General features: G+C 43.5%; 1 protein-coding gene across 5 annotated transcripts; it reads left to right on the plus strand.

Moving 5' to 3' along the window:
• Nucleotides 1-12,461: 12,461 nt before the first annotated feature.
• On the plus strand, nucleotides 12,462-22,323 carry LOC123111020 (protein argonaute 1B). Of its 5 annotated transcripts, none has more exons than XM_044531674.1 (23): nucleotides 12,462-12,735; nucleotides 13,432-13,652; nucleotides 13,739-13,941; nucleotides 14,031-14,147; nucleotides 14,228-14,343; nucleotides 15,091-15,200; nucleotides 15,419-15,525; nucleotides 15,603-15,741; nucleotides 15,866-15,955; nucleotides 19,533-19,634; nucleotides 19,706-19,777; nucleotides 19,918-20,040; nucleotides 20,146-20,311; nucleotides 20,394-20,515; nucleotides 20,581-20,721; nucleotides 20,807-20,946; nucleotides 21,030-21,092; nucleotides 21,164-21,227; nucleotides 21,310-21,445; nucleotides 21,528-21,601; nucleotides 21,688-21,782; nucleotides 21,862-21,893; nucleotides 21,996-22,323. In XM_044531674.1, exons 2-23 carry the CDS (start codon nucleotides 13,434-13,436, stop codon nucleotides 22,112-22,114), a joined length of 2,550 nt encoding a protein of 849 aa, XP_044387609.1. In that variant the 5' UTR covers nucleotides 12,462-12,735; nucleotides 13,432-13,433; the 3' UTR covers nucleotides 22,115-22,323. The 5 variants fall into 5 exon arrangements, with proteins under 5 accessions (XP_044387609.1, XP_044387611.1, XP_044387612.1 ...); XM_044531676.1 differs by having other exon boundaries at nucleotides 21,367-21,445; XM_044531675.1 differs by having other exon boundaries at nucleotides 12,475-12,735; nucleotides 13,427-13,652.
• Nucleotides 22,324-26,116: the final 3,793 nt, after the last annotated feature.

The following is a 26,116-nucleotide window of genomic DNA, read 5'->3' on the forward strand; positions in this document are numbered from 1 at the left end:
CTTGCGATACTCCCTGCCCGGCGGTGGAGCGTCCGTCACAAGCTTTTCAGCGTCCATCTTGCCCCAGTGCACTTTAGCACGGGCAAGGGCCCTACGGGCACCTTCGATGCAGACGGAGCGCTTGACGACTTCAATCCATGGACAGGCGTCCACTAGCCGCCGCACCAGCTCGAAGTAGCTCCCAGGCATGGCCTCCTTCGGCCACAGCCGAGCTATGAGGCCCTTCATGGCCTATTCGGCCACCTTATGGAGCTCGACCAGCTGCTTCAGCTGGTCGCTCAAGGGCACCGGGTGTTCGGCCTCAGCATACTGAGACCAGAATACCTTCTCCGTCGAGCTCCCTTCCTCGGCCCGGTAGAATGCAGCAGCATCGGACACACTGTGGGGCGGATCTGCAAATGCTCCTGGAGAGCTCCGGATTCGGGTAAGTAACAAGTAATTCACTTTCACGTGCTTGCTTTGCATGAAGAATGTCTTACCCGCCGCTATCTTCTTTATTGCCTCAATTTCCTGGAGGGCTTTTTGGGCTTTGGCCTTAGCGGCTTTGGCACTCTCAAGAGCCGAGGCGAGCTCGGACTCTCGAGTCTTCGAGTCACACTCCAACCTCTCGTGTTTTTCCACGAGAGCCTGGAGCTCTTGCCGCACCTCCGCCACCCGCACCTCCTGCTTCTCTCGCTCAGTGCGTTCCGCAGCCACATTGCTTTCGGCCTTGGACACCGCTTCCTTCAGGGTCGCTACCTCGTTCATGGCCCCTGCAATTCTCACGTTATTCCTATAATTTTTTGCAACCACATATTTTATATACTTCCATAAGGTACTACTTACCTTCCTTTTCCTCGAGCTGCTTCTTGGCAAGGCCGAGCTCGTTCTCGGACCGCTCGAGGTCCTGCTTCAATGCATTGACCTCCGCAGTCAGTGCGGCAGAGGTCAGCAGCGCAACCTGCATTCCCATATTGACATGCTTATGTTAGACTCCTGCGTATATCTTTTTAGATCCTCAGTTCGGCTTTTCTTTCCGAACACCAAACTGAGCATCAGGGGCTACTGTCTATGCGGTACTATTTTTACATATCTTAATTACATACCTCAAAGCCTGTTAGAAGGCTGGTACAGGCTTCAGTCAGCCCGCTCTTGGCGGACTGAACTTTCTGGATCACCGCACTCATAACAGTGCAGTGCTCCTCGTCGATGGAGGCGCCGTTAAGCGCCTCCAGCAAATTATCCGGCGCCTCCGGTTGGAAGGAGGTCACCGGCGTCGCAGTCTCGCCCTTCTTACGAAGGGGCCGCCCGCCGGACTCCGGAACCAGTAAAGGTTCCAGTGCGGAGTCCGGCCCAGGGCCGAACTCAGAACCCTTTGGGGGTTGATCCCCCTCGTGCCCAAAGTCCGGGAGGTTGCCCTGCGGCACCTCCGGAACCTCCTCCTCCTGGCTGGGCCCCTTTTGGGACCCCACCCCGGCGTCATCCGCAGCGTGAGGAGAGGAGACGGCCGGATGTGAAGTGCTATCCATGTCCGATGGCGCCAGGGAGCCACTCGTTGAAGTGTCGAACCCGTCCTTGGGCGGGCTGCAGGGTTATATTCGGCGTTAAGAGATTCCATGCAACAAATGAAACACCATGAGTTATTCTGGTATCCGGACACTTACGAAGTCGCCAGGAGCTTAGTCCTTGGTGGCCACTCCTCTTCATCGTCGTCGGCGTTGGTGGAGTAGTCTGGGGGGAGGGTCCTTCCCTTCTTGGACCCTTCGGCCTCCCCCGTTGGGGAGGCCTTCCTTTTGTTCTCTCCCCCCGCTAAGGGAGAGGCCTCTTTTTTCTCCTCCTCGTCTTCGCGGGAGGAGTCCGCCTCGGAGTCATCGGACGACGAGTCCGATAACACCTGACGCTGGGAACTCTTTTGGGTTCCCGTGGCCTTCTTGTTGGCCTTCTTCTCCGGCACCACGTAAGGCGCCGGAGCTAGCAGCCCCGTTAATTGGGCGTCCGCTGGGTCTTCTGGCAAGGGAGCCGGACAGTTAACCTGCCTGGACTTCTTCTGCCAGGCCTGTCAAAGGTAAGGGAGTTTAGATCCCGCATAGAGTCAAACTATGAAAAACAAGTGTCCCGTAAAGGGTAAAATAGCTTACCTCGTCGGCTTGACGCTGCGAGCTGAATCCGCGATCTTCGGTAGCGGATGCGGGAGCCTCGGTGCCCTTGAACAACACCTTCCAGGCGTCTTCGTACGTAGTGTCGAAGAGCCTGCTCAAGGTCTGGTGCTGTGCCGGATCAAACTCCCACAAGTTGAAAGCCCGTTGCTGGCACGGGAGGATCCGGCGGATGAGCATGACCTGGACTGCGTTGATGAGCTTGATCTTCTTGTTCACAAGGTTTTGGACGCAGGTTTGGAGTCCGGTCAGCTCTTCCGAATCACCCCATGTCAGGCCCTTCTCTTTCCAGGAGGTGAGCTGTGTGGGGATGCCAGATCTGAATTCGGGGGCCGCTGCCCATTCAGGGTCACGCGGCTCGGTGATGTAGAACCACCCCGATTGCCACCCTTTGATGGTTTCCACGAAGGCGCCCTCGAGCCATATGACGTTGGGCATCTTGCCCACCATGGCGCCTCCGCACTCCGCCTGCTGGCCGCCCACTACCTTCGGCTTGACATTGAAGGTCTTCAGCCATAAGCCGAAGTGGGGTTTGATGCGGAGGAAGGCCTCGCACACGACGATGAACGCCGAGATGTTGAGGATGAAATTCGGGGCCAGATCGTGGAAATCTAGGCCGTAGTAGAACATGAGCCCCCGGACAAATGGGTGGAGTGGGAAGCCCAGTCCGCGGAGGAAGTGAGGAAGGAACACCACCCTCTCATGGGGCCTGGGGGTGGGGACGAGCTGCCCCTTGTCTGGAAGCCGGTGCGCAATGTCGTTGTGCAGGTATCCGGCTTTCCTCGACTTTTTGATGTGCCCCTCCGTGATGGAGGAGGCCATCCACTTGCCTCCCGCTCCGGACATGGCTGGGGAAGGTTGAGGCGAGATGTGCGGACTTGGGCGCTGGAGCTCGAGTACGCGGAAATGGATAAGCAAAGGAGGAAGAAGGTGTAGGTAAAAAGGTGGATCCTTATCCCCTTTTATGGACGGGCGAAACTATGCGTCCCCACCAGCCTGGTAAAACTCGCTTATCTCCCAAGCACCGTAATCAATGGCGCGGTTGGGTTACCCACACGGCCACACCCGTATTGATGAGAATCCCGGAATAAGGGGACACGATCTCTACTTTGACAAGACGTGCCAAGGAAACCGCTTCGCTAAACGCACTGAGGTGGAACAGTAAAAACGATTCGAAAAAAGGCCTGGCCGTGGTGTGATGTCACGCCACGGAATACGTCAGCAAATTGAACTTGTGTAAATGTTATTCTCTCTACGATGGTATGTGGAACTTATTTTGCAGAGCCGGACACTATCCTTGTGTTCAAAATCTTCTATGAAGTATTCAGAGAAGGAACCCGCCTTGCAATGCCGAAGACAATATGCGCGCCGGACTCGTCATCATTGAAGCCTGGTTCAGGGGCTACTGAGGGAGTCCTAGATTAGGGGGTGTCCGGATGGCCGGACTATCACCGTTGGCCGGACTCCTGGACTATGAAGATACAAGATTGAAGACTTCGTCCCGTGTCCGGATGGGACTTTCCTTGGCGTCGAAGGCAAGCTTGGCGATACGGATATGTAGATCTCCTACCATTGTAACCGACTCTGTGTAACCCTAGCCCTCTCCGGTGTCTATATAAACCGGAGGGTTTCAGTCCGTAGGACGAACAACAATCATACCATAGGCTAGCTTCTAGGGTTTAGCCTCTTTGATCTCGTGGTAGATCTACTCTTGTACTACCCATATCATCAATATTAATCAAGCAGGAGTAGGGTTTTACCTCCATCGAGAGGGCCCGAACCTGGGTAAAAACATCGTGTCCCTTGTCTCCTGTTACCATCCGCCTAGACGCACAGTTTGGGACCCCCTACCCGAGATCCGCCGGTTTTGACACCGATAATCATCATTATTAGAACATTGCCCAAAAGAAAAAGAAAAAAAAAGAAGAAAGGCCAAAAGAAAAAAAGGGAAGGCCCAAAAAAAAGAAAATAAATAAATAAAAAGGGCAATGTTACTATCTCTTTTTCCACACTTGTGCTTCAAAGTAGCACCTTGTTCTTCATGTAGTGAGTCTCATATATTGTGTTTCAAAGTAGCACCATGTTTTTCATATAGTGAGTCTCATAAGTTGTCTCTTTCATACTAGTGGGAATTTTTCATTATAGAACTTGGCTTGTATATTCCTACGATGGGCTTCCTCAAATGCCCTAGGTCTTCGTGAGCAAGCAAGTTGGATGCACACCCACTAGTTTTCTTTGTTGAGCATTCATTTATAACTCTAGTGCATCCGTTGCATGGCAATCCCTACTCCTCATGTTGACATCAATTGATGGGCATCTCCATAGCCCGTTGATTATCCTCGTCAATGTGAGATTTTCTCTTTTTTGTCTTCTCCACACAATCCCCATCATCATATTCTATTCCACCCATAGTGCTATATCCATGGCTCACGCTCATGTATTGCGTGAAGGTTGAAAAAGTTTGAGATTATTTAAGTATGAAACAATTGCTTGGCTTGTCATCGGGGGTATAGAAGTTGGGAACATCTTTGTGTGACGAAAATGAAGCATAGCCTAACTATATGATTTTGTAGGGATGAACTTTCTTTTGCCATGTTATTTTAAGAAGACATGATTACTTTGATTAGTATGCTTGAAGTGTTACTATTTCTTTTATCAATATGAACTTTTATTTTGAATCATTTGGATATGAACATTCATGCCACAATAAAGAAAAGTACATTGTGAATTATGTTAGGTAGCATTCCACATCAAAAATTCTCTTTTTATCATTTACCTACTCGAGGACAAGCAGGAATTAAGCTTGGGGATGCTTGATACGTCTCCAATGTATCTATAATTTTTTATTGTTCCATGCTATTATATTACCCCTTTTGGATGTTTATGGGCTTTATTTTACTCATTTATTTCATTTTTTGGACTAACCTACTAACCGGAGGCCCAGCCCATATTGCTGTTTTTTTGCCTATTTCAGTATTTCGAAAAAAAGGAATATCAAATGGAGTCCAAACGGAATGAAACCTTCGGGAGCGTGATTTTTGGAACGAACGTGATCCAGAGGACTTGGAGTGCAAGTCAAGAAGCTTCTGAGGAAGCCACGGCATAGGAGTCCCCCCCCCCTGTAGGGCGTGCCCCCTGTCTCGTGGGCCCCTCGGGCGGCCACCGACATACTTCTTCCTCCTATATATACCTACGTACCTCGAAAACATCCAGGGGCACCACGAAACACAATTTCCACCGTCGTAACCTTCTGTATCCGCGATATCTCATCTTGGAGCCTTCGCCGACACTCTGTCGAAGGGGGAATCAACCACGGAGGGCTTCTACATCAACATCCTTGCCCCTCCGATGAGTTGTGAGTAGTTTACCACAGACCTACGGGTCCATAGTTATTAGCTAGATGGCTTCTTCTCTCTTTTTGGATCTCAATACAATGTCCTCCCCCTCTCTTGTGGAGATCTATTCGATGTAAACTCTTTTTGCGGTGTGTTTGTCGAGATCCGATGAATTGTTGGTTTATGATCAAGTTTATCTATGAATAATATTTGAATCTTCTCTGAATTCTTTTATGTATGATTGAGTTATCTTTGCAAGTCTCTTCGAATTATCAGTTTGGTTTGGCCTACTAGATTGATCTTTCTTGCCATGGGAGAAGTGCTTAGCTTTGGGTTCAATCTTGCGGTATCCTTACCCAGTGACAAAAAGGGTTGCAAGGCACGTATTGTATTGTTGCCATCGAGGATAACAAGATGGGGTTTATATCATATTGCATGAGTTTATCCCTCTACATCATGTCATCTTGCTTAATGCGTTACTCTGTTCTTATGAACTTAATACTCTAGATGCAGGCAGGAGTCGGTCGATGTGTGGAGTAATAGTAGTAGATGCAGGCAGGAGTCGGTCTACTTGTTATGGACGTGATGCCTATATACATGATCATGCCTAGATAATATCATAACTATGCGCTTTTCTATCAATTGCTCGACAGTAATTTGTTCACCCACCGTAATACTTATGCTATCTTGAGAGAAGCCACTAGTGAAACCTATGGCCCCCGGGTCTGTCTCTTATCATATTTGCTTTCAATCTACTTTTATTTGCATCTTTACTTTTTGCATCTATATTATAAAATACCAAAAATATATTTATCTTATCATACTATCTTTATCAGATCTCACTTTCACGAGTGGCCGTGAAGGGATTGACAACCTCTTTATTGCGTTGGTTGCGAGTTCTCAGTTTGTTTGTGTAGGTGCGTGGGACTTTTGAGGAGCCTCCTACTGGATTGATACCTTGGTTCTCAAAACCGAGGTAAATACTTACGCTACACTTGCTGCATCACCCTCTCCTCTTCGAGGAAAACCAACGCAAGCTCAAGACGTAGTAGCGACGCGCCGCGGATTGCGGGAATGAGCCGAGCCGAGCTCACACCTACGCGCTTATTTTTGCCAGTCACTAACGGAGAGTTTCTGACAGCTGGGCCACGACCTGAGACGTTGGATCGTGGGCTGTCACAGACTCGGACGTGGGTCGAGACCACGTCTCTCCACGCGGCTGCGCCTATATAAGTGTGTGGTGTCTCCTAACCCTAGCCGTCACGATCAGATCACATCTGCTCCACGCGAACCGCCCACCGTCGTTCCTTTGCTGCTGCCGCCGCCGGTGACTCCACCCCGTCCGCTGCGTACACGGTCGACGGGAGAGCAGGTCTCCGAAACCCCGTCTCTCCGGTTCCTGTACGGGAGAGAGGCGAATAGGTTTTTGGGAAGCGACTACGCGACTGCTCGCTGTTCGTCTACTTCCTCTATGTCCGCGCATCTTCATCATCACCACGTCGCAGTCCGACGCCGACCGTCTCGCTACCGAGAAACTTGAAGCTGACAAGAAGGCCACCGAAGACGCTGCTGCCGCCACCACCATCGCGGCCTCTGTATGGCCTACTGGAGGGTATAACTCGTTTATCCCACTCCTACTGTTTTCTGTTTTAGCCATGCTAGCGTTATACGTAGATCTTTCTGCAATTAGCGTAGTATGTGCTTGCTTGACTGAATATCAGTATGCGTTTATTTGTGTCAATGCCATGCTAGTTATATACTCGTGAATTAAATTAATCAAAAAATTGCCTATTTACTTAGCACAAAAATCAACTATCTTAGCTGGATGCTCCAGATCTCAGGCCCACCTCACCTATCTCCCGCTTAGCTGTGTAGTTGCAGCGCCCACCAAGCAGCATGACACTGCCAACGCGCGCCGGTGATCAGCATCAGTGTGAACTCGCCATCAACGAAATGATCTTTCCCCTGTTCTATCAGCGGGAGGTATACTTTTCCAACACTGAACATTCGGACTTCTCAGACAAAATATTTGGACACACATGAGGATTAATTTTTGGACTTCATTGGCGCATGCATACATTTTATTTTTCGTCGAGTAGCTTGGGGAATGAGGTCCCTTAAATCTGAATAAGAAAAATTCAATAGTTGTTTATCACTCTATCCATTTTTTCACCACTACTATATGGTTCATGTAGGTTCGGGTTTATTCTGAAAAATAGTAGCATCATTATTAGCAATGTTCAATAGGTCATTTGCTTCTATATGAATTGGCCTTTTGGATATGTGATTCCACTCTTTTAAATTTTGTTCAGTATAATCCTTGTACAATGTGAGAAAAATCTAATAAAATATGTTTAGACCTTGAGAAGCATATTAACAAATAGGTGGCTAGCACAATTTGCAAAACAGAGCATGATGGATGACAGAGAAAGAGAGACAGATAGAGAGAGTATTTTAAGACCTTGAGAAGCATATTAACAAATAGGTGGCCAACATAAACTTGCAAAACATAGAATATTGTATGAGAGCGAGATGGGGCTGCAACATTGCTTACACATAAATTTTTCTTGTGACATTCAACAACTGGATCATGACTTGGGGTGAGGGATCCATGGTGGTCGTAAAAGAACCCGCATTTTCGAGATCTGACAGCATCTGACTGTTGACTCCCTGTTCGGGCTTCGTAGACGCTCATGCAACTAGAATAAAAGGCAAAAATATTGTCACCTGTTACCTTTCTTTCACGAATTATATTGCATCAGAGAATGGTAAAGGGCAAGGCAAATTACAAAGTAACCTGGTTAACCTATTGCAATATCAGCTCCTTTGTTTTGTTTCCATGGAGCTGATTCTCTATCCACACAACAACCATCTCACAGGTTGTGCCCATAACATCCGAGCCAACATTTTCTTTATCGACAACAGATTCAATCATGTTGATGCAGAAATTTATTCCATCATGAAAATGAGTTTAATTGCAGCACTGAAAGGGTAGTTAAATTCATGTACATCACAACCCATCATAAGGAACTAACCTGATAGCGTGAGTACCGTCAAATAAACACAGACCGACCTTACTTTATGTGGGCCTGTATGCACGAACATAGAGCATTACCGTATTTGTATTTTCTGTTTCAGTTCCCTTTTTCCTTTCATTTTTCTATTATGTTTCATTTTTTTATTTTCTGTTTCTCTTATTTTCTCTTTACAAATATCTTCATCATATTAAGAAAATGTTCATTGTATATAATAAAATTGTTTAACATAGATTAAAAAATGTTCATTGTGTATTTAAAATTTGTTCACCATATATTATGAAATTATTTAAAGTAGCTTACAAATTTCTTTTATTTTCCTTTTGCTGCTTCTTTTTTTGTTTCTTTTATATTTTTCAAGTTTTTTTTAAGAGTTCATGTTTTGAAAATTGTTCTGAAACTTAAAAAAATGTTCGTGCTTTTAGAAAACATTCAATGTTTTTAAAAATGGTTGTGTTTTAAAAACTTGTTCATAAATTCAACTTTTTGTGCATTTTTCAAAAATTTCCACAAAATTTTTTGTTTTCAAAAATTGTTCGAAACTTTCTTGTTCAAATTTATCACAACTTTTCAAATTATGACCGGGATTGCACAAATTGTTCACAAATTCAAAAAATGTTCTTGTTTTCAAATTTCTGTTCACTTATTCAAAAAATGGTCGCCTTTGAAATTTGTTTTGGGATTTTCAGAATTGTTCTCAATTTTGAAATTTGTTCTAATAATTCAAAATATGTTTGTGATATAAAATTTTGTTCACAAATTCGAAAGTTTTTAATGTTTACAAAAAAGTTCGAAAATTCGCCTTTTTAAATTTTGTTCAAAAACGAAAAAAATAATTGTTTCAGAAAAAGTTCCGTTCCAAAAAAAATCTCAAATTCAAAAAATGTTCACATGATATAATTTTGTTCACAAATTGAAAATGTTTGATAATTTTGAAAAATATTCCTGATTACAAATTTTATTCACAAATTCCAAAAAAAAACGTTTTCGAAGTTTCTCATATATTTAAAAATTATTCAATTTTCAAATTGTTTAGAAATTCAATAAAATGTTAGCATTTTTAGTTTTTGTTCTCAAAAAAAAATGTATGCGTATTTCAATTTTTTTCCTGTTTTAAAAATTTGTCACATATTCAAAAAATGCTACACTTTTCAGTTTAATTCACAATTCAAAAAATGTTTATGTTTGCAAAATTAATTCACAAATTCAAAAGATGCTCTAGATTTGTAAAAAATAGTTTGAAATTGTGAAAAATGTTCACTTTTGTTGTTGTTTTTCATAAAATGTTTTGTGTTTAAAAGAAGTAGTTCATAAGTTCAAAAAATGTTCTCGTATTCAAATTTATTTTCCTATTTTATGTTCCCAAATATTGTTTGGGTTTCAAAAAGTTTTTCCTTTTATAAAATCATGTTTGAAATTTCTTAAAAAGTTTTAATCTACCACGTATAATAGATGATATGTACCTGGTTAGACACATAACCTTAGTTAGTGAGTGGTTATGGACATGTGTTCGACCCTTCGCCAACATGTTTTCTGGATTTTCCGGATCTGGTTTTACTTTTTACCGTTGTCGGTAGTTTCTTTTACATTTGCGCCGTAGATCTTTCGCAATAGGACGCCTGTCATAGTGACTAGCTCATAGCGAGCCTCTATAGCTGGTCACGGGTTCGCCTATCATTTTTGCTATATTTTCATCCCGTGAAGTAAAGCGAATGGGCTGGCCCAGGTAAGCCGCCTCTCGTGCGACCCAGGACTACTTGCTGCAATAAGCGGCATATATGAGCTCTCTGGATTTGACTCTTTCTTGTCACCTGCCGCTATACCTGACCATGGGCAGCCCGGCCCGGTCGGCCCAAAAATCCCGGGCCGGGCTAAGCCCGAGTGTGCCATTGGGCTGAGCTCGGGCCAGGAAACTGAGCCCGACGGATAACCGGGCCGGGCTTGGGCCTGCAAAAAACATGATTTTAGCCATAGACGGGCCGGGACGACTGAGCTGCGGCGGGTTTCTCAGGTTTGGGCTGGGCTTGGGCCTGATTTGGTAGGCCCGATGGCCGGGTTGGGCCGGGCTCAGGCCTAGGTTTTTAGCACCAGGCCTTTTTTTTGGCCCGGCTCGGTCCGAGATATGCCCAGGTGTATGCCCAGATGTGCCCAGGTATACCTGCCGCCGTCTTTCTTCTTCCGATTCGAGAGAAAAAGCCCATTTAGCCTCCTGATCAGAAATAAAAGACTACCGAATCCTAGTTATAAAGGAACTGTTCATCTTCATCCCGACCCTCTCTCTCCGCCGCGACCTAGACGAATCCTACTTATAACTAGAAGAACACCCGTGCGTTGCAACGGGGCCACATTAACTTTAAAAGTTCAATATTAATATTCTCATATATATCAAGTGACATTGGCGACCTTTTTTATCATCAATTCCTCACACACACTCTCTGCCTCCCTCTTCCTCACTCTCTCCCCCTCTCCCTCTCTCTCTCTCTAACACACACATATCCATCTTATTGGGTACGGGACCATAATCCATCTATTTCACACACACAAGCTAGTACATAACAATATGGATTATGTGTATTATATTTGCCATCATAACTGAGGGAATTAATTTCATGTAAATCGGCCAGCCACAGCTCCAAGAATACGCGGAGGAGGTGGCCCGGGTCGGCGTCGGCGCCGTCCGGCACGGGCCACGGGCCCGCTTCCAAGCGCGTCTGCGCGTCGGCCACCCACGCCGTGTCCTTCAAGTGCCACTTCCACCGCACAAACTCACAGGGTCACGGCCATGGCCAGGGCCAGGGAAGCCGCCCTTCTTTGCCCCCTTCACCGGCCGCGGCCAACGCGGTGCCGCGGCACCCGGCCTCGCCGTCCTCGTCCTCCAGCACCGTCGCGACCCAGTGACGCAGCCCAAGCATCGGCCTCGAGAATCAAGAACGCTCGACAACGTAGAGGGAAGGAAATATCATATACATGTCATAAGAAAGGGAGTTTATTTACTGCTCCCTCGATGTATTGTTTCCTTTGTTTGGAGATTGATTACCATACGTGAGTTAAGGTAAGGTTTACGTGATTGAGCGATTTTTTGAAAATCAATTATTTGTTTTCTAATTAATGTAACTGAGTGATTTAAGGTAAGGTTAATTAATTTAGATTTGATCTTTAGAGATTGTTCGTGATTGATTCTACATTACTAAATAACTTGCGCCAGTATGAAAAGTTCTGATCTGTTTAGATTTCTTTCGTTGTGTGAGAGGGTGACGCGAAAATAAACCGATGAAGTGAGGGGAGGGAACGAAAAAAATCTACGAAAAAAAACCAGCGAAGGTAGGAGGAGGTACCAAAAAAAACCATGGAAGGTGGGAGGAGACTACCAACTGTTTCATTAGGAATAGAAATTATTAGAGATTAGAGATTATTTGTTTCCTGAAAATCTATTATTTGTTTCCTAAAGCAAATTACATTAATGAGAGAGATTTCGTAGATTTGGTTAAGGTAGGAAAGAATCTATTATTTGTTTGCTAAAGCAAATTGCATTAATGGGAGGGATCCGTTGATTTGGCTAAGGTAGGAAAGAATCTATTATTTGTTTGCTAAAGCAAATTGCATTAATAGAAAAGATCCGTTGATTTGGCTAAGGTAGGAAAGAATCCATTATTTGTTTCCTAAAGAAAATTGCATTAATGAGAGAGATTTGTTGATTTGGTTAAGGTAGGCGGTTTTTGCGGTTCGTGGCGGCTTAGTGTGAGGTGGGACGAGGTACCAAAAAAAACCATGGGAGATGGGACGAAAAAAACCTGGGAGGTGGGAGTTGTCCCTGGTTAACCTACGAAATTTCGTAGATTTTTTTAGGACGAAAAAAAACCGTGGAAGATGGGACTAAAAAAAATCTGGAAGCGAGACTACCAACTGCTCCCTTAGGAATAGAGATATTGGAGAGAAGCAGGGGCCCACCCTGTTGAGTCGACTACCGCCAGAGTACTCTGTTTCGCCTTTTGGTTTTTGAGCTGTGCTCTATGTTCTATCTACAAACCCTAGGTGAATACGTGGGGCGCATCTGCTCGGACGCAGACTGTCAGATAGATACTCGGTCTCTCGGCGGCCTGAAAGCTGTTTGGGGGCTTTGGGCGCGCTAGAATCTGGGCGACAGTTTGTTGTGATCTTGCCCTCCGGAAGAGCTAGGCGGTGGGCAAGGGGGCGATCGAGCGGTGGTGGCTGGTGGGCGAGGTTGTGTCGGTAAGCCCTGAGACTCTATTTTCACGTTATTATGGAGTATAATTGATCATATATATGGGTTGATGAACCCCCAAGCTGTCCTGATTGATAAGGTTAATCATGATGGGCTTCCCTCAAAAATAAAAATAAAAACGAACATATATATTTGAGACTTAAAATAAAGTGAAGGTTATGATATGATATGTCGAATTGTAATTATTGAGTTTCTATTTTCTTGCATCTTATGCTGTTATATGTAATGGTAAGAACTTACAATCTTACATTACATGACAGTATCTTTTTACACTGAGCATATAAAGAAATACTCCCTCCGTCCCAAAATAAGTGTCTCAACCTTAGTACAACTTTGTACTAGAGTTAGTACAAAGTGGAGACACTTATTTTGGGACGGAGGGAGTAACTTACAGTCCGGCTTAAGTGGAGGTTATGATATGAAAAAAATATTATCTTGTCTGAAAAGAACGAAATTTCTCTTCTCCCCCTTTTGTACCAGGCAGTTATATCTGCAGTGAATGATATTTTCATGCAATGGTCATTTCCCCTATTCAATTTTAGCCTGTTCTCAGTTATTATATGCTGCATTCTTTCAAGTTTAACTTGGCACACTTTGCTCTTGACCTTGCAATATCTCTCTTGCTGCTTAATTCTTTATTTTGACCTTCTTACATATACTTTATGCGTCTCTTTGGAGACTAGCCATGGTGAGAAAGAATAAAAACCGTCACTCAAGTGGTGGTCGCGGAGGCAGGATAGGTTCTGGGCCATCAAGTACAGTCTCATGCTCGATTCCTGAACTCCAAAAATTTGTTCCCGGCGAAAGCTTAAAGCGCCCTGGATTCGTTTCTGCTGGTGAAAGCTATATTGTGAAGGCAAACCATTTTAAACTAACTTATAATGAAACTCTTTGCCGATATCATGTAAGACGGCTTTCATGACAACTTTGTCATATTGTATGATTTATTTTTTAACATCACAACTCTAATTTGTTTGTACTATCTTACAGGTATTAATAGATCCTAAGCCTACTTCAGCTGGTGATGTCATGATACAACTTGCAAAGCTGTATGGGCAATCACGTTTGGGTGGTCGTCTTCCTGCATATGATGGAAAGAAAAGCTTATATACATCTCGTCCATTTCCATTTACTTGTGAGGCTTTTAAAGTAACACTACCTGACCAGGAAAATATTCTTTGTGGCCTCCCAAGGTAATACTACCAGAGGGGTATGATATTCTGGACATATCAATAACCCTGATCTAATTAATGTTGCTTACTGATGTTGCTGCTCCCTCAAGGGGTAAGAGACATTTTAGGGTCCAGATAACATTGGATAAAGTTTTGTTCGGACGAATTGATGGTGAAGAATTCTATCAAGCATTTAATACTATTCTACATGAATTGTTCCTTGGAAGGTTATATTTTTTCTCACCAATCTCTTTCAGCGTCATTATTTTTGTTGATTGCTAAAAAGGCTTCCTGTCTTCATCTGTAGGTATTGCCTAGTTGGCCGGTCATTTTATAAATCTCAACCTGGCGAGGGCTTGAAAAACTGCTGTGGTTTTTATCAGACAATACAAAACACACAGATGGGAATTTCATTAAATATCGGTTAGATCCCAATCACGACCTTGGTGTTTCATACTCCAGCTCCGTGAAGAGAAAATTTCTCTCACAAAAGTATTGCCATATTGTAATGCTTGTATGCAGAATGAGTTGCAGTAGGTAAACTATGCAGCCAGTCCTTGCTTTGGTTGAGCAGAGCTGAAGTGGTTGGCTACTGATAATACCATTGGCTTCCTTGAAGTAATATATTAACAACAACAAATAAGAAGAAAACTGTTCAAGAAAAAAACCATGTAGAAAAATCTTTCCATCTTCGACTATTAAGAATGTATGTGAGATCATGCCATTTGTACTGTAGTACTGGGCATCCATGCAGCTGCAAGAGAATGAATGGTAGTTTACTGTCATGGTACTGGTACAAGAGCTATCAATGCAGTGGGAGCACACAACTTCAAGATAAGGAATGGTAGTTTACAATGATGATACATAGATAATAGATGGCACCAATCAGACTTGATTCTGGACTAGGATCCATGCAGCTGCAACATAATGAATAGTGTAGGTCATGGTACATAGAGGGCATCATTCATACAATCATACTAGGCAGTTGGCACTTTGAATATTATCTATTGGCTTTAATGTTTCTTCCACACTTGCTATGCATGTTAAGTTCGAAAGAATACGTAATCATTCTGTTTATAAGTCGGGCATTATGGGATTGCAAGGTAGGCTATGAAATTGCCTCTGTTCATACCTCGCATCTGAAGGTACCTTGACATTTCTCTCTTGCAGATATATCCTGTAAACCATTCATCAATCCTCTACCTGTGATCAATTTAGTTGCACTGCTTCTGAACAGGGACATATCAGATGACCCCTTTGACTTTTGTGAACGGTTGAAGGTGTGTTCTTGTGTTATCATTGATTATAACTTACATTATGATTTTTTAGTAGTACTTCCAACTTTGTGCTAACGGCTGAAGGTCGTGTTCTTGTGTTATCATTGATTATAACTTACACTATGATGTTTTAGCAGTACTTCCAACTTTGTGCTAACTTCCCTAGTAATATAGATAAAAAAAGTTCCTTACTAATAAGTTTGCCCCTCGCTCATGGACAGGTAAGTAAAGATCTGTGTGATGTAGAAGTTAATTTCACACTTGAAAAAAATGCGGACAAGAAATATCGTATAACTGGCCTTACGTCACAAGGGTCAAGCCAACTACCGTATGTAGTTCAAGCACTCATATATGAAGCTTCTCTTATGTCTGGTAACATTGTTTGACTGGTTTTTCTCGTGATAGTTGCCCATGTGATGATAGTGGTACTGGGAAGACAGTATTAGAGTACTTCAAGGAAACATATCGATGTACTATTCGGTCTCGTGTACCATGTTTGAAAGTTCGTGATCAAGAGAAGCCAACAACTTACCTACCAATGGAGGTCAGTATACTAAAAATCTGCTACGGATATTTTTTGCGCCATACTTGCATTATTCAGTACTATTATAAATGCTATCTACACTTCATCATATTACAATCTGCTTTGCAATACTTTGAAAATTTAGGTCTGTGAGATTTCTGACGCAAAACAGATATCGTATCTTCTTAGTGTCGCTTGCCAGCACCCTATGGACCGTGAGAAGACCATTTTACAGGTAACACACAGTTGCACGGCGGTGTGCAGTTTAACATTTGCATGCCTGTTTTTATGTCTTTCTTTTTTTCTTCCTTCACATGACTTATTTAAGCAATGGCTCCGTACCTCAACAACAACAACAACAACAACAAAGCCTTTAGTCCCAAACAAGTTGGGGTAGTGATGTAGGGTGGAACCCTATGATGTCGATCTTTCACGATTTGGAGGGGAAAGGGGGAAGAACACGAAGAACACAAAGAGGCAAATCACTCAAATAGACGAGATGCAATCACACATGTGCTAGATCCACATACATGCGGAGAGATACACGATCCAAAGTCAACAAAGAACGATACAAACGTTAGCTAGTTCATCCCATGAAGGGGTCTCGAATCCTAGAAGGATCTTCTCATGAAGGGGTTTTGAATCCACTTGGGGGATCTTCTCACATGGAGGTCTTGGTTTCCATGGGAGTAGGGATAAGTGGATGAGCAAAGCTCTGTCTCAATGAGCTAATCCTTTGCTAACCCTAGATGGTGGAGGAGGAGGTCTATGTATAGGGGTAGTCCACAAGGTAGGAGGGGAAAGGAAAGATACATGGGCCTTTGGCCCGTTCTCTGCGCACAGGCACGTGCAGGATGTCCGGGCCTTCAAGTCGGGCTGGATGTCCGGGCTGGCTTCGGCCGATTCTGGACGCTCTATTTCCGGGCAGGGGCCGGATGTCCGGGCCTGGGCCAGATGTCCGGTGCCTGTAGGGGTTCGGCTTCCGGGCGGTTGCCGTGGCTGAGGCTTCCAGGGGCCGGATGTCCGGGTCCTGGGAGCTGTCTCCGATTCCTCTCGACGTGCTCCTTCGTCTAAGGATGGCATTTTACCTACGCGTGCGGGTACCTATGGATACCGTACCCGCATGGGCAGGGTATGGGCACAATTTTATGCCCATGGGTAGTACCCATACCCTACCTGTTATGTCATGGGTAGGGCATTGGTATAGCCTTTTACCCATGGATATACCCATACCCTACCTGTTTATACTGACATGTGGATCTTACCCGTGATTCACGAGTGTACCTCTGGTAAAGTTATGTCATGAGCTTGTGATAAAGTTGTCACCAATTCAATTTTAATCGAGATAATTGTCATGTACTCATCTATCTGTTATTGAGTTGAGATGAATGTTTTTTTTCAAATGTGTTATAGATGAATGTAAAATTGCGAATAACGTGTGTACCTTTTGATCTAACCCGTTGGGTACCCAATGGCTATGGGTACCCGTCGGGTATGGGTAGAATTTTGTACCCATTAACTACACGGGCATGGGCATGGTATTGCTCTACCCGTCCCATACCCTACGGGTATGGCTTCGTCCATGTACTTGAGGGCTTGTCCATCATCCTGAGCATCTCCGAGGTGGTCTTCTTCATACCTAATCACACATAGCATTCCGGCTTTAGGTAGTAGCCATGTCTCACCTGGGTCATATGGAATATCACCTCGGTCTCAAGAGCTCTTGCATGTGCTTGTGTCATCGGTCCACTTGGCACTTGGTGAGACGTAGGTAGGTCCATGGGGACGACCATAGGATGCTCCGCATCAGGTAGGCTAGAGGTGAAACCCATAAACCTAGCTGTTGAACATGTCGTCTTTTAGTCGGCCAACACTCAGCGCCGTACAACATTGCGGGTCGAACCGCCGTCCTGTAGAACTTGCCTCTTAGCTTTTGTGGCACTCTCTTGTCACAGAGAATGTCAGAAGTTTGGCGCCACTGCACATCTTCATCAATACCCCCCCCCCCCCCCCCCCCCCCCCCCAAATCCTTCTGCAACATTGACCCCAAATATCGAAAGGTGTACTTCATTTTAATGCACTATGATGTAAATGGAGGAGAAATTGTTATCCTACAAATTGGTGTGGGGCAAGTGGGAAATATTTAGGGGAAACAGAATCATAACTATTTGTTGCTAGAAGTTGCTTGTTGTATCGACACCCCATTATTTTCCTGTAGAGACCAAAGACACCCCATTAGTTTCCTGTAGAGACCAAAGATTTTACCTATTTATGTATAAAGCTGTACTACTCCCATATATAGATCCATTCATGTATTTGTATTTGTTGTCGTGATTGATGGAGTACGTCCAGTTTTCTCTGAAGTTTTAGTGTAATAGCAGCCTTATTGCTTGAACTGAAAACCCCGATATCCTATTATCATTATATTAAAAGAGACGGTTATCCTCAGAAAATCAATCATTTAAAAGTTCTGAACTACCACTTCTTGTTTCTGTCTTGTTCCCTCGCTCTCTTCTCCTTATTTCTAACATATGGCACTCACGGCTCCCTCGGTCTGAGTTCACACCTGCTCGCACCATTTCTATCCTTTGTCTAATTCTTTTCTCATCTGAATTGCACTGTTGTTGTGTTGTCGTTTCGAATCTCTTTCATCCATCAACATGTCACTTGCATCGGTTTTAGATGTACTGCGAGTCAAAATGGGATTTGGTCAATATCCAATTCCAGTGGTGTGTCCATCTAATGTCCAAATTAAGAACTTGGATATTCAAAATTCAATGGATTATTTAACACAAACTTGAGCTTCTCCTCGGCGCTGCCTCATGAATTCTCCATGGCGCCGGCTCCATCAACCAACCACGGATCTCTTTCTGCTTGTACTGCGATTCAAAATGGGATTTGGTCAATATCCAATTCCAATGGTCACATATCCATCTAATGTCCAAATTAAGAACCTGGATATTCAAAATTCAATGGATTATTTAACACAAACTTGAGCTTCTCCTCGGTGCTGCCTCATGAATTCTCCATGGTGCCGTCTCCATCAACCAACCAGGGATCTCTTTCCGCTTGTGCGCCTACCTGCTTTGCTGTCCTCCGTTGCTTCAACCATGCTTTCAGTGACATCGGGAGACACACTCCGTGGTGTCCTCATCGGGTCAACTCAGATTGCTTTCTTCAGTTACCGTGTGCCATCTATTTCCATCCTGTTTTGTATCCTGCTTGCTGTCAGGCTCATCACCAGCATCTGTGGAATCGTTGGCTTGTGTGAGCTAAAGCTGCTGCCCTACCATGGGCTGCACACAGGGAGGAGCGGCCCATGGATGGGCTGTGCAAGTTCAGAAGCAGATAGGCAAGAATAAACCTACCAACTAATATCAACATCCCTGTACAGTGTACCTTGGGGGTGTCAACTGTCCACAAACTCCAATCCAATTGGATTCCAAACTAGTTTTGCTACAAAGCCCGTTTAGATAGTCTGGATCCAATCCCACCTCTAACCGCGAGTAGTATGCCCCCTTTTCTTTACTAAATTTTTTAGGGTGTTGAGATACTGCAGTACTAAACACGAGGGGGTGAATTTGTCTTATGCCTTCCTTTAGTGGGGTGTCGGGGTTGTTGCACCTGGAAAGTAGTTTTAGTTCCAGTGCTGCATTATACTTTTAGTGTTGTGCTATCTTAATATTCAGTTAGGATCAGTTTTATGTTTCTGTTTCTTGCGCTGTCAATTGTTGCATATGTAATCAGTTACATTTATTCTTTTTAGAACAGGTATATAATCTGTCATTGTCTTGTTTTATCTTATTTAACAGACAGTGAACCCATACAATGAGGACCCGTATGCAAAGGAATTTGGCATAACTTTTGAGAACAAACTCACAATAGTCAAGGGTCGTGTGCTACCTCCTCCTGTGGTAAGTATCGTGGTGAATATCTACTGGTGGCATATGTTTCTCTGTATTTCACAATATTTTTATTGTATTAGCTCAAATTTAATGACCAAGGCAAAGTGAAGGAATTCTTGCCAAAAGTTGGCAAGTGGAATATGCGGCTTAAGGTATGGAAGTCATTCCACCAATCAGAAAAACTATTTTTCTTCTTCATCCCTCCATATATTTTTGTAATTCAATAGCTTCTTTATTTTATGGAATTCTTTTATCTCCAGCATTAATTTTCTGGGTTATTTTTATGTTGTAGCAAATGGTCAAGGGAGGAGAAGTTAACACCTGGGCATGCATTAACTTCGCTTCAGATATCACGCATGCTGCTGCTGTGGCTTTCTGTGATGAGTTGGCTGTGACGTGCCTAATCTCTGGAATGGTAGGTTTCTTTGTGATCCAATCTAAATATTGCTATCAGATTACTCCTTCAAAAGTGCCTTTTTGCTGCAAGGCAATTCATCATTTCTTTTGTGTCAATTTGTAGAACTTTAAGGGTGACCCTGTGCTCCCTCTAGTGAATGCTAAACCTAATCATGTACGACCGTTTCTCAAGAAACATTACCAACGTTTCATGGCAATACTCAGACCACTGCACAAAGAACTTGACCTGCTGATTGTAATACTGCCCGACAAGAATGGCACTCTTTATGGTACTCCTTTTGTTACTTCAAAATACGCTTGAACATTGACTGATTAGAATATTTGTTATATTAATATTTTTTCATTCCTCAGGTGATATCAAAAGAATATGTGAGACAGATCTTGGGCTAGTCTCTCAATGTTGTCTTGCAAAGCATGTTTTAAAGATGAAACCACAATATCTTACAAATATTGCCCTTAAAATCAACATGAAGGTATGTTTTGTTCTAGTAATTTTTGGGCCAGTTGTGCAATATGTTACATTCATTTGATTTTATAGGTGGGGGGAAGAAATACTGTACTTCTTGATGCTGTGGTAGGGAATCTCCCACGTGTTAGTAACACACCAACTATTATATTTGGTGCCGATGTCAGTCATCCTCATCATGGAGAAGGACGTTCTAGTCCTTCTATTGCAGCTGTAAGAGCGCATTGTCATCATTCAAGTTGCCAGACATGGTGTCTTTCTTCACGTACTATCTTCAACAATTTCATGCTTTGTGAAGGTTGTAGCTTCTCAAGACTGGCCGGAGGTTACCAACTATGCTGGATTAGTCCGGCGGCAAGCCCGTCATGAAGAGATTATACAAGGCCTTTTTAACGAAAATGATTGTGGAAGTGGACGTATATCTGGTGGAATGATCAAGTATGATATTGTCGTTCTTAAATATATAAATTTTACATTATTACATGATATGTCTTATGTACATTTAACTATAAACTATGCAGAGAGCACCTCATTTCTTTCATGAGGTCGACTGGACATATACCCCGGAGGATCATATTTTACAGGTGTTAATATCTATTTGGCTATGTTTTCTTTGCTCTTTTGGTTGTGTTTTTTATATTCTTGTATCTTTTAGGGATGTTGTCAGCAAAGGACGGCTCAATATGGTTATTGAGCATGAACTTTCTGCCATTAAAAAGGTGAATCTTATTTCTACATTAGTTTGCGCAATTAAATTTTATCTTGCTTTGCTGTGTTGATATTTTTGTATGATAAACTTAGGCATGTGCGTCGCTGGATCCTATTTATAATCCACAAGTTACCATTATTATGGTTCAGAAACAGCACCACACACGTTTGTTCGCTGGTAACTATGGTGTTGGGAGCACAATTTTTGAAAGTGGAAATGTATTGCCAGGTTCGTTCTTGCATATCATGTTGGCCCTAGTCATAAATACTGAATTTTGAAATCGGTGTTATTTTTTATTATCTCATCTCAGGTACTGTGGTTGATAAAGAAATATGCCATCCCACTGACTTTGATTTTTACTTGTGTAGCCATGCTGGCACTAAGGTTGGTCATTCTCATTATACAAATAGAGTACACAATGATATTTTTTACTTACAATGTTCTGATTGGTATTTTTCGAAATATCCCAGGGAGTCAGCCGGCCTGTTCGTTATCATGTTCTCTGGGACGAGAACAATTTTATGGCCAACGCTTTGCTAATTCTCACTAACCATCTATGCTATACGTAATTATATCCTGTCAAGATCATTTGTGTGCATATCAAAGTTTCAACCGTTGAACTCACTGTCGATCTAATGTTGCAGGGACGCGAGGTGCACCTCTTCTGTTTCAATTGGTTAGTACAAGTAGCAATGTTTGGCTATTTTTAACTTCCCCTCTGAAGTACTGGATCTCTTTGTCAGATCATATTGTTACGATGGGTTTGTTCTCTCTGTAGTGCCTCCTGTTCACTATGCCCATCTTTTGGCATCGCGGGCTCGGCTCTATATTGGGTACAAGGGAAACCTACCTGATATCAAGGACAATGTGAAAAAACGTGGCATGTTCTTCTGCTAAAGCGCAGGGCCTTCAAGTGGTTGTGGTGGAGTTGAAGAAATGAAAAATTATTGCCGAGCTTTGTCTAAACGTACTTGTTTTAATTTGAAAAATTGTATTTACATTTGAAAATTGAAGTTCCATTTCAAATGTATCCATTTCTGTTTTGAATTAGCCACAACAATTATCATGTGCCATTTTTTCAACGTGTTTCTGAAATGTGCTGGATATTAGTTTTTTTTTGTTATGCTTGAATAAATTAATTACATCTTCTTTTGGTTTCAAATTTCTTTTCGTTATTCTTCCATTTTTCCGTGCTTGGCCGTAAGTGGGACAATTTTGTACTTCATAATTGTGCGAAAATTGCTTTTGGAGCTCGGCCTCCATGGAGGCTGGTTTTTGAAAAATTCAAAGTTCAACAAAATTCATATTTTTACATTTCAAACAATTCTAAAAAAATATAGACATACACGATGAAATATGTTGAAATGAGGGTTGTACAAAATAAGCAAATATGTGGCTTTTCAATAAATGATACTATTCATCTCAAAAGCCCAAAGGTATTTTGTTCTAAAATTTTACACATACATATCACATCTTGCGTACCTCAGTACCTGTACAGTTTTTTTTAGATATTTTTTGAAATCAAAAAGTATGATTTTTTTCAAAAAATCCAGCCTCTATGGAGGCCGAGCTCCAAAATGCTGTTCTCATAATTGTGCTACTATGGTACAATAACAACAAAGTCTTTGCTCCCGAACAAGTTGGGATAGACTAGAGGTGAAACCCATAAGGTCTCGCGACAAACTCATGGTTCTGACACATGGATAGCGGACTAACATGCACCCATATCCATGGCTAGTTCTTGGTGATACTCCAATCCTTTAGATCTCTCTTTATTGACTCTTTTCGTGTCAAGTTTGGTCTACACCAACCTCTCTTGACATTATCAATACGCTTTAGCCGTCAGCTATGCACCTGAGCAGAGCTTTTGGAGGCAAAACCATCTCAGACGATGTTGGACAAGCTTCGGTGCTACCCTAACTCCATCTCGTATATCATCATTCCCGACTCGGTCCTTCCTTGTGTGACCACACATCCATCTCAACATGCGCATCTCTGCGGCACCTAACTGTTGAACATGTCGCCTTTTAGTCGGCCAAAGCTCCGCGCCATACAACATTGCGGGTCGAACCGCCGTCCTATAGAATTGCCTTTTAGCTTTTGTAGCACTCTCTTGTCACAGAGAATGCCAGAAGCTTGGCCCACTTCATCCATCCGACTTTAATTCGATGGTTCACATTTTCATCAATACCCTCGCCCTTCTGCAGCATTGACCCCAAATGTCGAAAGGTGTTCTTCTGAGCAACCACCTGCCCATCAAGGATAACCTCCTACTCCTCATGCCTAGTCGTACTGAAACCGCGCCTCATGTATTCGATTTTTGTTCTACTAAAACTAAATCCTTTCGATTCCAAGGTTTGTCTCCATAACTCTAACTTTCTATTGACACCTGTCCGACTATCATCGACTAGCACCAGATCATCCGCAAAGAGCATGCACCATGAGATATCTCCTTGTATATCCCTCGTGACCTCATCCATCACCAACGCAAAAAAGATAAGGGCTCAAAGCTGACCCCTGGTGTGCATTCCTATTTTAATTGGGAAGTCATCGCCATCACTTGTTCGAACACTTGGCACAACATTATTGCACATATCCTTGATGAGGGTAATGTACTTTGCTGGGACTTTGAGTTTTTCCAAGGCCCACCACATGACATTCTGCGCTGTCTTATCATAGGCCTTCTCCAAGTCAATGAACATGATATGCAGGTCCTTCTTTTGCTCCATGTATCTCTCCATAAGTTGTCGTACGAAGAAAGTGGCTCCATGATCGACCTCCTAGGCATGAACCAAACCAATTTTTGGTCACGCTTGTCATTCTTCTTAAGTGGTGCTCAATGACTCTCTCCCATAGCTTCATTGTATGGCTTATCCTATATCCCTAAGAAGTTCATCCCCACTATCATATTTATCTAAACATGCAAGCTGTCCACATCAGCATCTAGCCAAGTCAGCAATTCTAAACATCCGTACGTTCCACATCAGGCCTTCAGTTTCCACTTGCATGCAAATAGACCAAAGCCCAGCCCCCTCCACTTTATGCATGATCCCGTGTCATTAATTATGTTTAGCCAGCCCACAGATTGCGTTGCAAGGTGTATACTTACATGATGGACGTCCCCATCTCCAATCCCATATCTTCTTCTCTACTTTATAATTATAAAGTTCCACCACACCATCTGCTTCATCTCCCTTAATCAGCGGCGTCATTACGAGGCTGCTTGGTTTAGAGCCGTGAGTTGCCCGACCAAAAAATTGGTCATTGACTAGCCTTGAGGTGGCGTTTGGATCAGATCCAAATAATTGGCACGCCAGCCCCGCCTCAGCTTCCACTCCTTCTACGCCAATCAATTGGTAGAAGAGAAAAAATTCACTGTAGGTCACCAAACTTGAGCCAGGTGACAGATTGGTATCACTACTTCAAAATACCCTAACTACTGTTCACATACTTATGCGAGGGGTTCACTTTGGTCCATGTATACGATTTTGTGTACGTATTTGCTGACTTGGCCGAGTCAGCGGCCGCCAGCTCGCTTTGACCGCCACATACTCGATCCTAGGGGTGAATACTAGTTGATCGGGGGGGGGGGGGGTTGCCAAAACACCATGAGCTGGTCGCACCTAGTCGCACTCGCACCTAGTCGGATCGACCGCGCACCTGGTCAGCCACTCGCTTATCCTCTTCTTCTCCTCCCAACTCCCGTCCCCGCTGCGACAGCCATTGCCGACATCCACGCCCTCCGCCGCCATAGCCATTGCCGACGCCCTCCTCCGCCGCCTCCGTCCCCATCGTCATGTTGTCTTCCAGCTCCGTCCGCAATGCATTGCGTGGCCGCTCCGTTGCTGTACCATTGACCGGGTACCCGGATTGCGGCGAGTAGGTGAGGTTCTACCGGTCTAGCACCGATGAGCACGATGGGTGGATCTTCTACAAGTGCGTAAAGCACACTGTAAGTGCCAGTTCCTAGCTACTTGTTGATTCATGCCATGTCAATTCTTAGCAACCGTATTGAAGCAGAGCACTGATTAAATTAGGCACATTAGTTGGTTAACTAGTCATTGCTTTGAGTAATACAGTAGTTTAGACTGTCCTTGGTTGCAAAATTACTCACAGAACTAGTTGGTTAACTAGTCTGCCATTGATTCATGCACTCTGAACTTTACTGTCACTCTGTAATTTTTTCTCTGTGATTTCTGGCGCTGGGAGCTTGAATATGTGGTGCATCTGGTTGAAACAAGGCATCTGGTTAGTGATGCTATTGTAGATGCAATTGGTGCAGCTGAGGACAGGAGGGAAGAGCTTGAGATGCAGAGGACTGAATCAATGGCAGGCAGAAGCACAGTTGGAAGGGGCATGACTGGAAGAGGCATGGCTGGAAGAGGCACTATAGGCAGAACTAATTATGTCAGCTCCACTGAGAATAAGTATGCTACCAAGCAGCAAGTTGCTATGCTGTTAGGATTAGGCAGAGAGATTTTGTTGCTGCTAAAGCTGCTGATGGCTGTTGTTGTAGTGCTTTGTGTGATGTGTTGCACCTTAATTATGAAGAAGTGAAGTGTTGTTAAATGAGTAGGTGTAGGTGTTCCAAGAGATCTCTTGTTCTAAATTGAGCATACTAAAACCAATGTGGTTGTTTGCTCAGTATGAAGTCTTGGTTGTAATGCTTGTTGTAATGGATAATATATCAGTAATCTGAAGACTTTGTCCTAATGTTTGAACTGTATTTGATGTCAAAAGTGTAGTTAAACTAATTCTGACAGAAGTGTACTTTCTCCTAATTCTATTGTACTTATCCTCATTGCTTTGAAATTACTGACAAAACTGCTGTCATAACTAATTGCTGACAGAAATGCACTTAACCTAATTGCTGTCATAACTGAACTAACTTATGTTAAC

Source organism: Triticum aestivum, chromosome 5B (assembly GCF_018294505.1).
Source record: "Triticum aestivum cultivar Chinese Spring chromosome 5B, IWGSC CS RefSeq v2.1, whole genome shotgun sequence".
In the NCBI taxonomy this organism is placed as follows: domain Eukaryota; kingdom Viridiplantae; phylum Streptophyta; class Magnoliopsida; order Poales; family Poaceae; genus Triticum; species Triticum aestivum.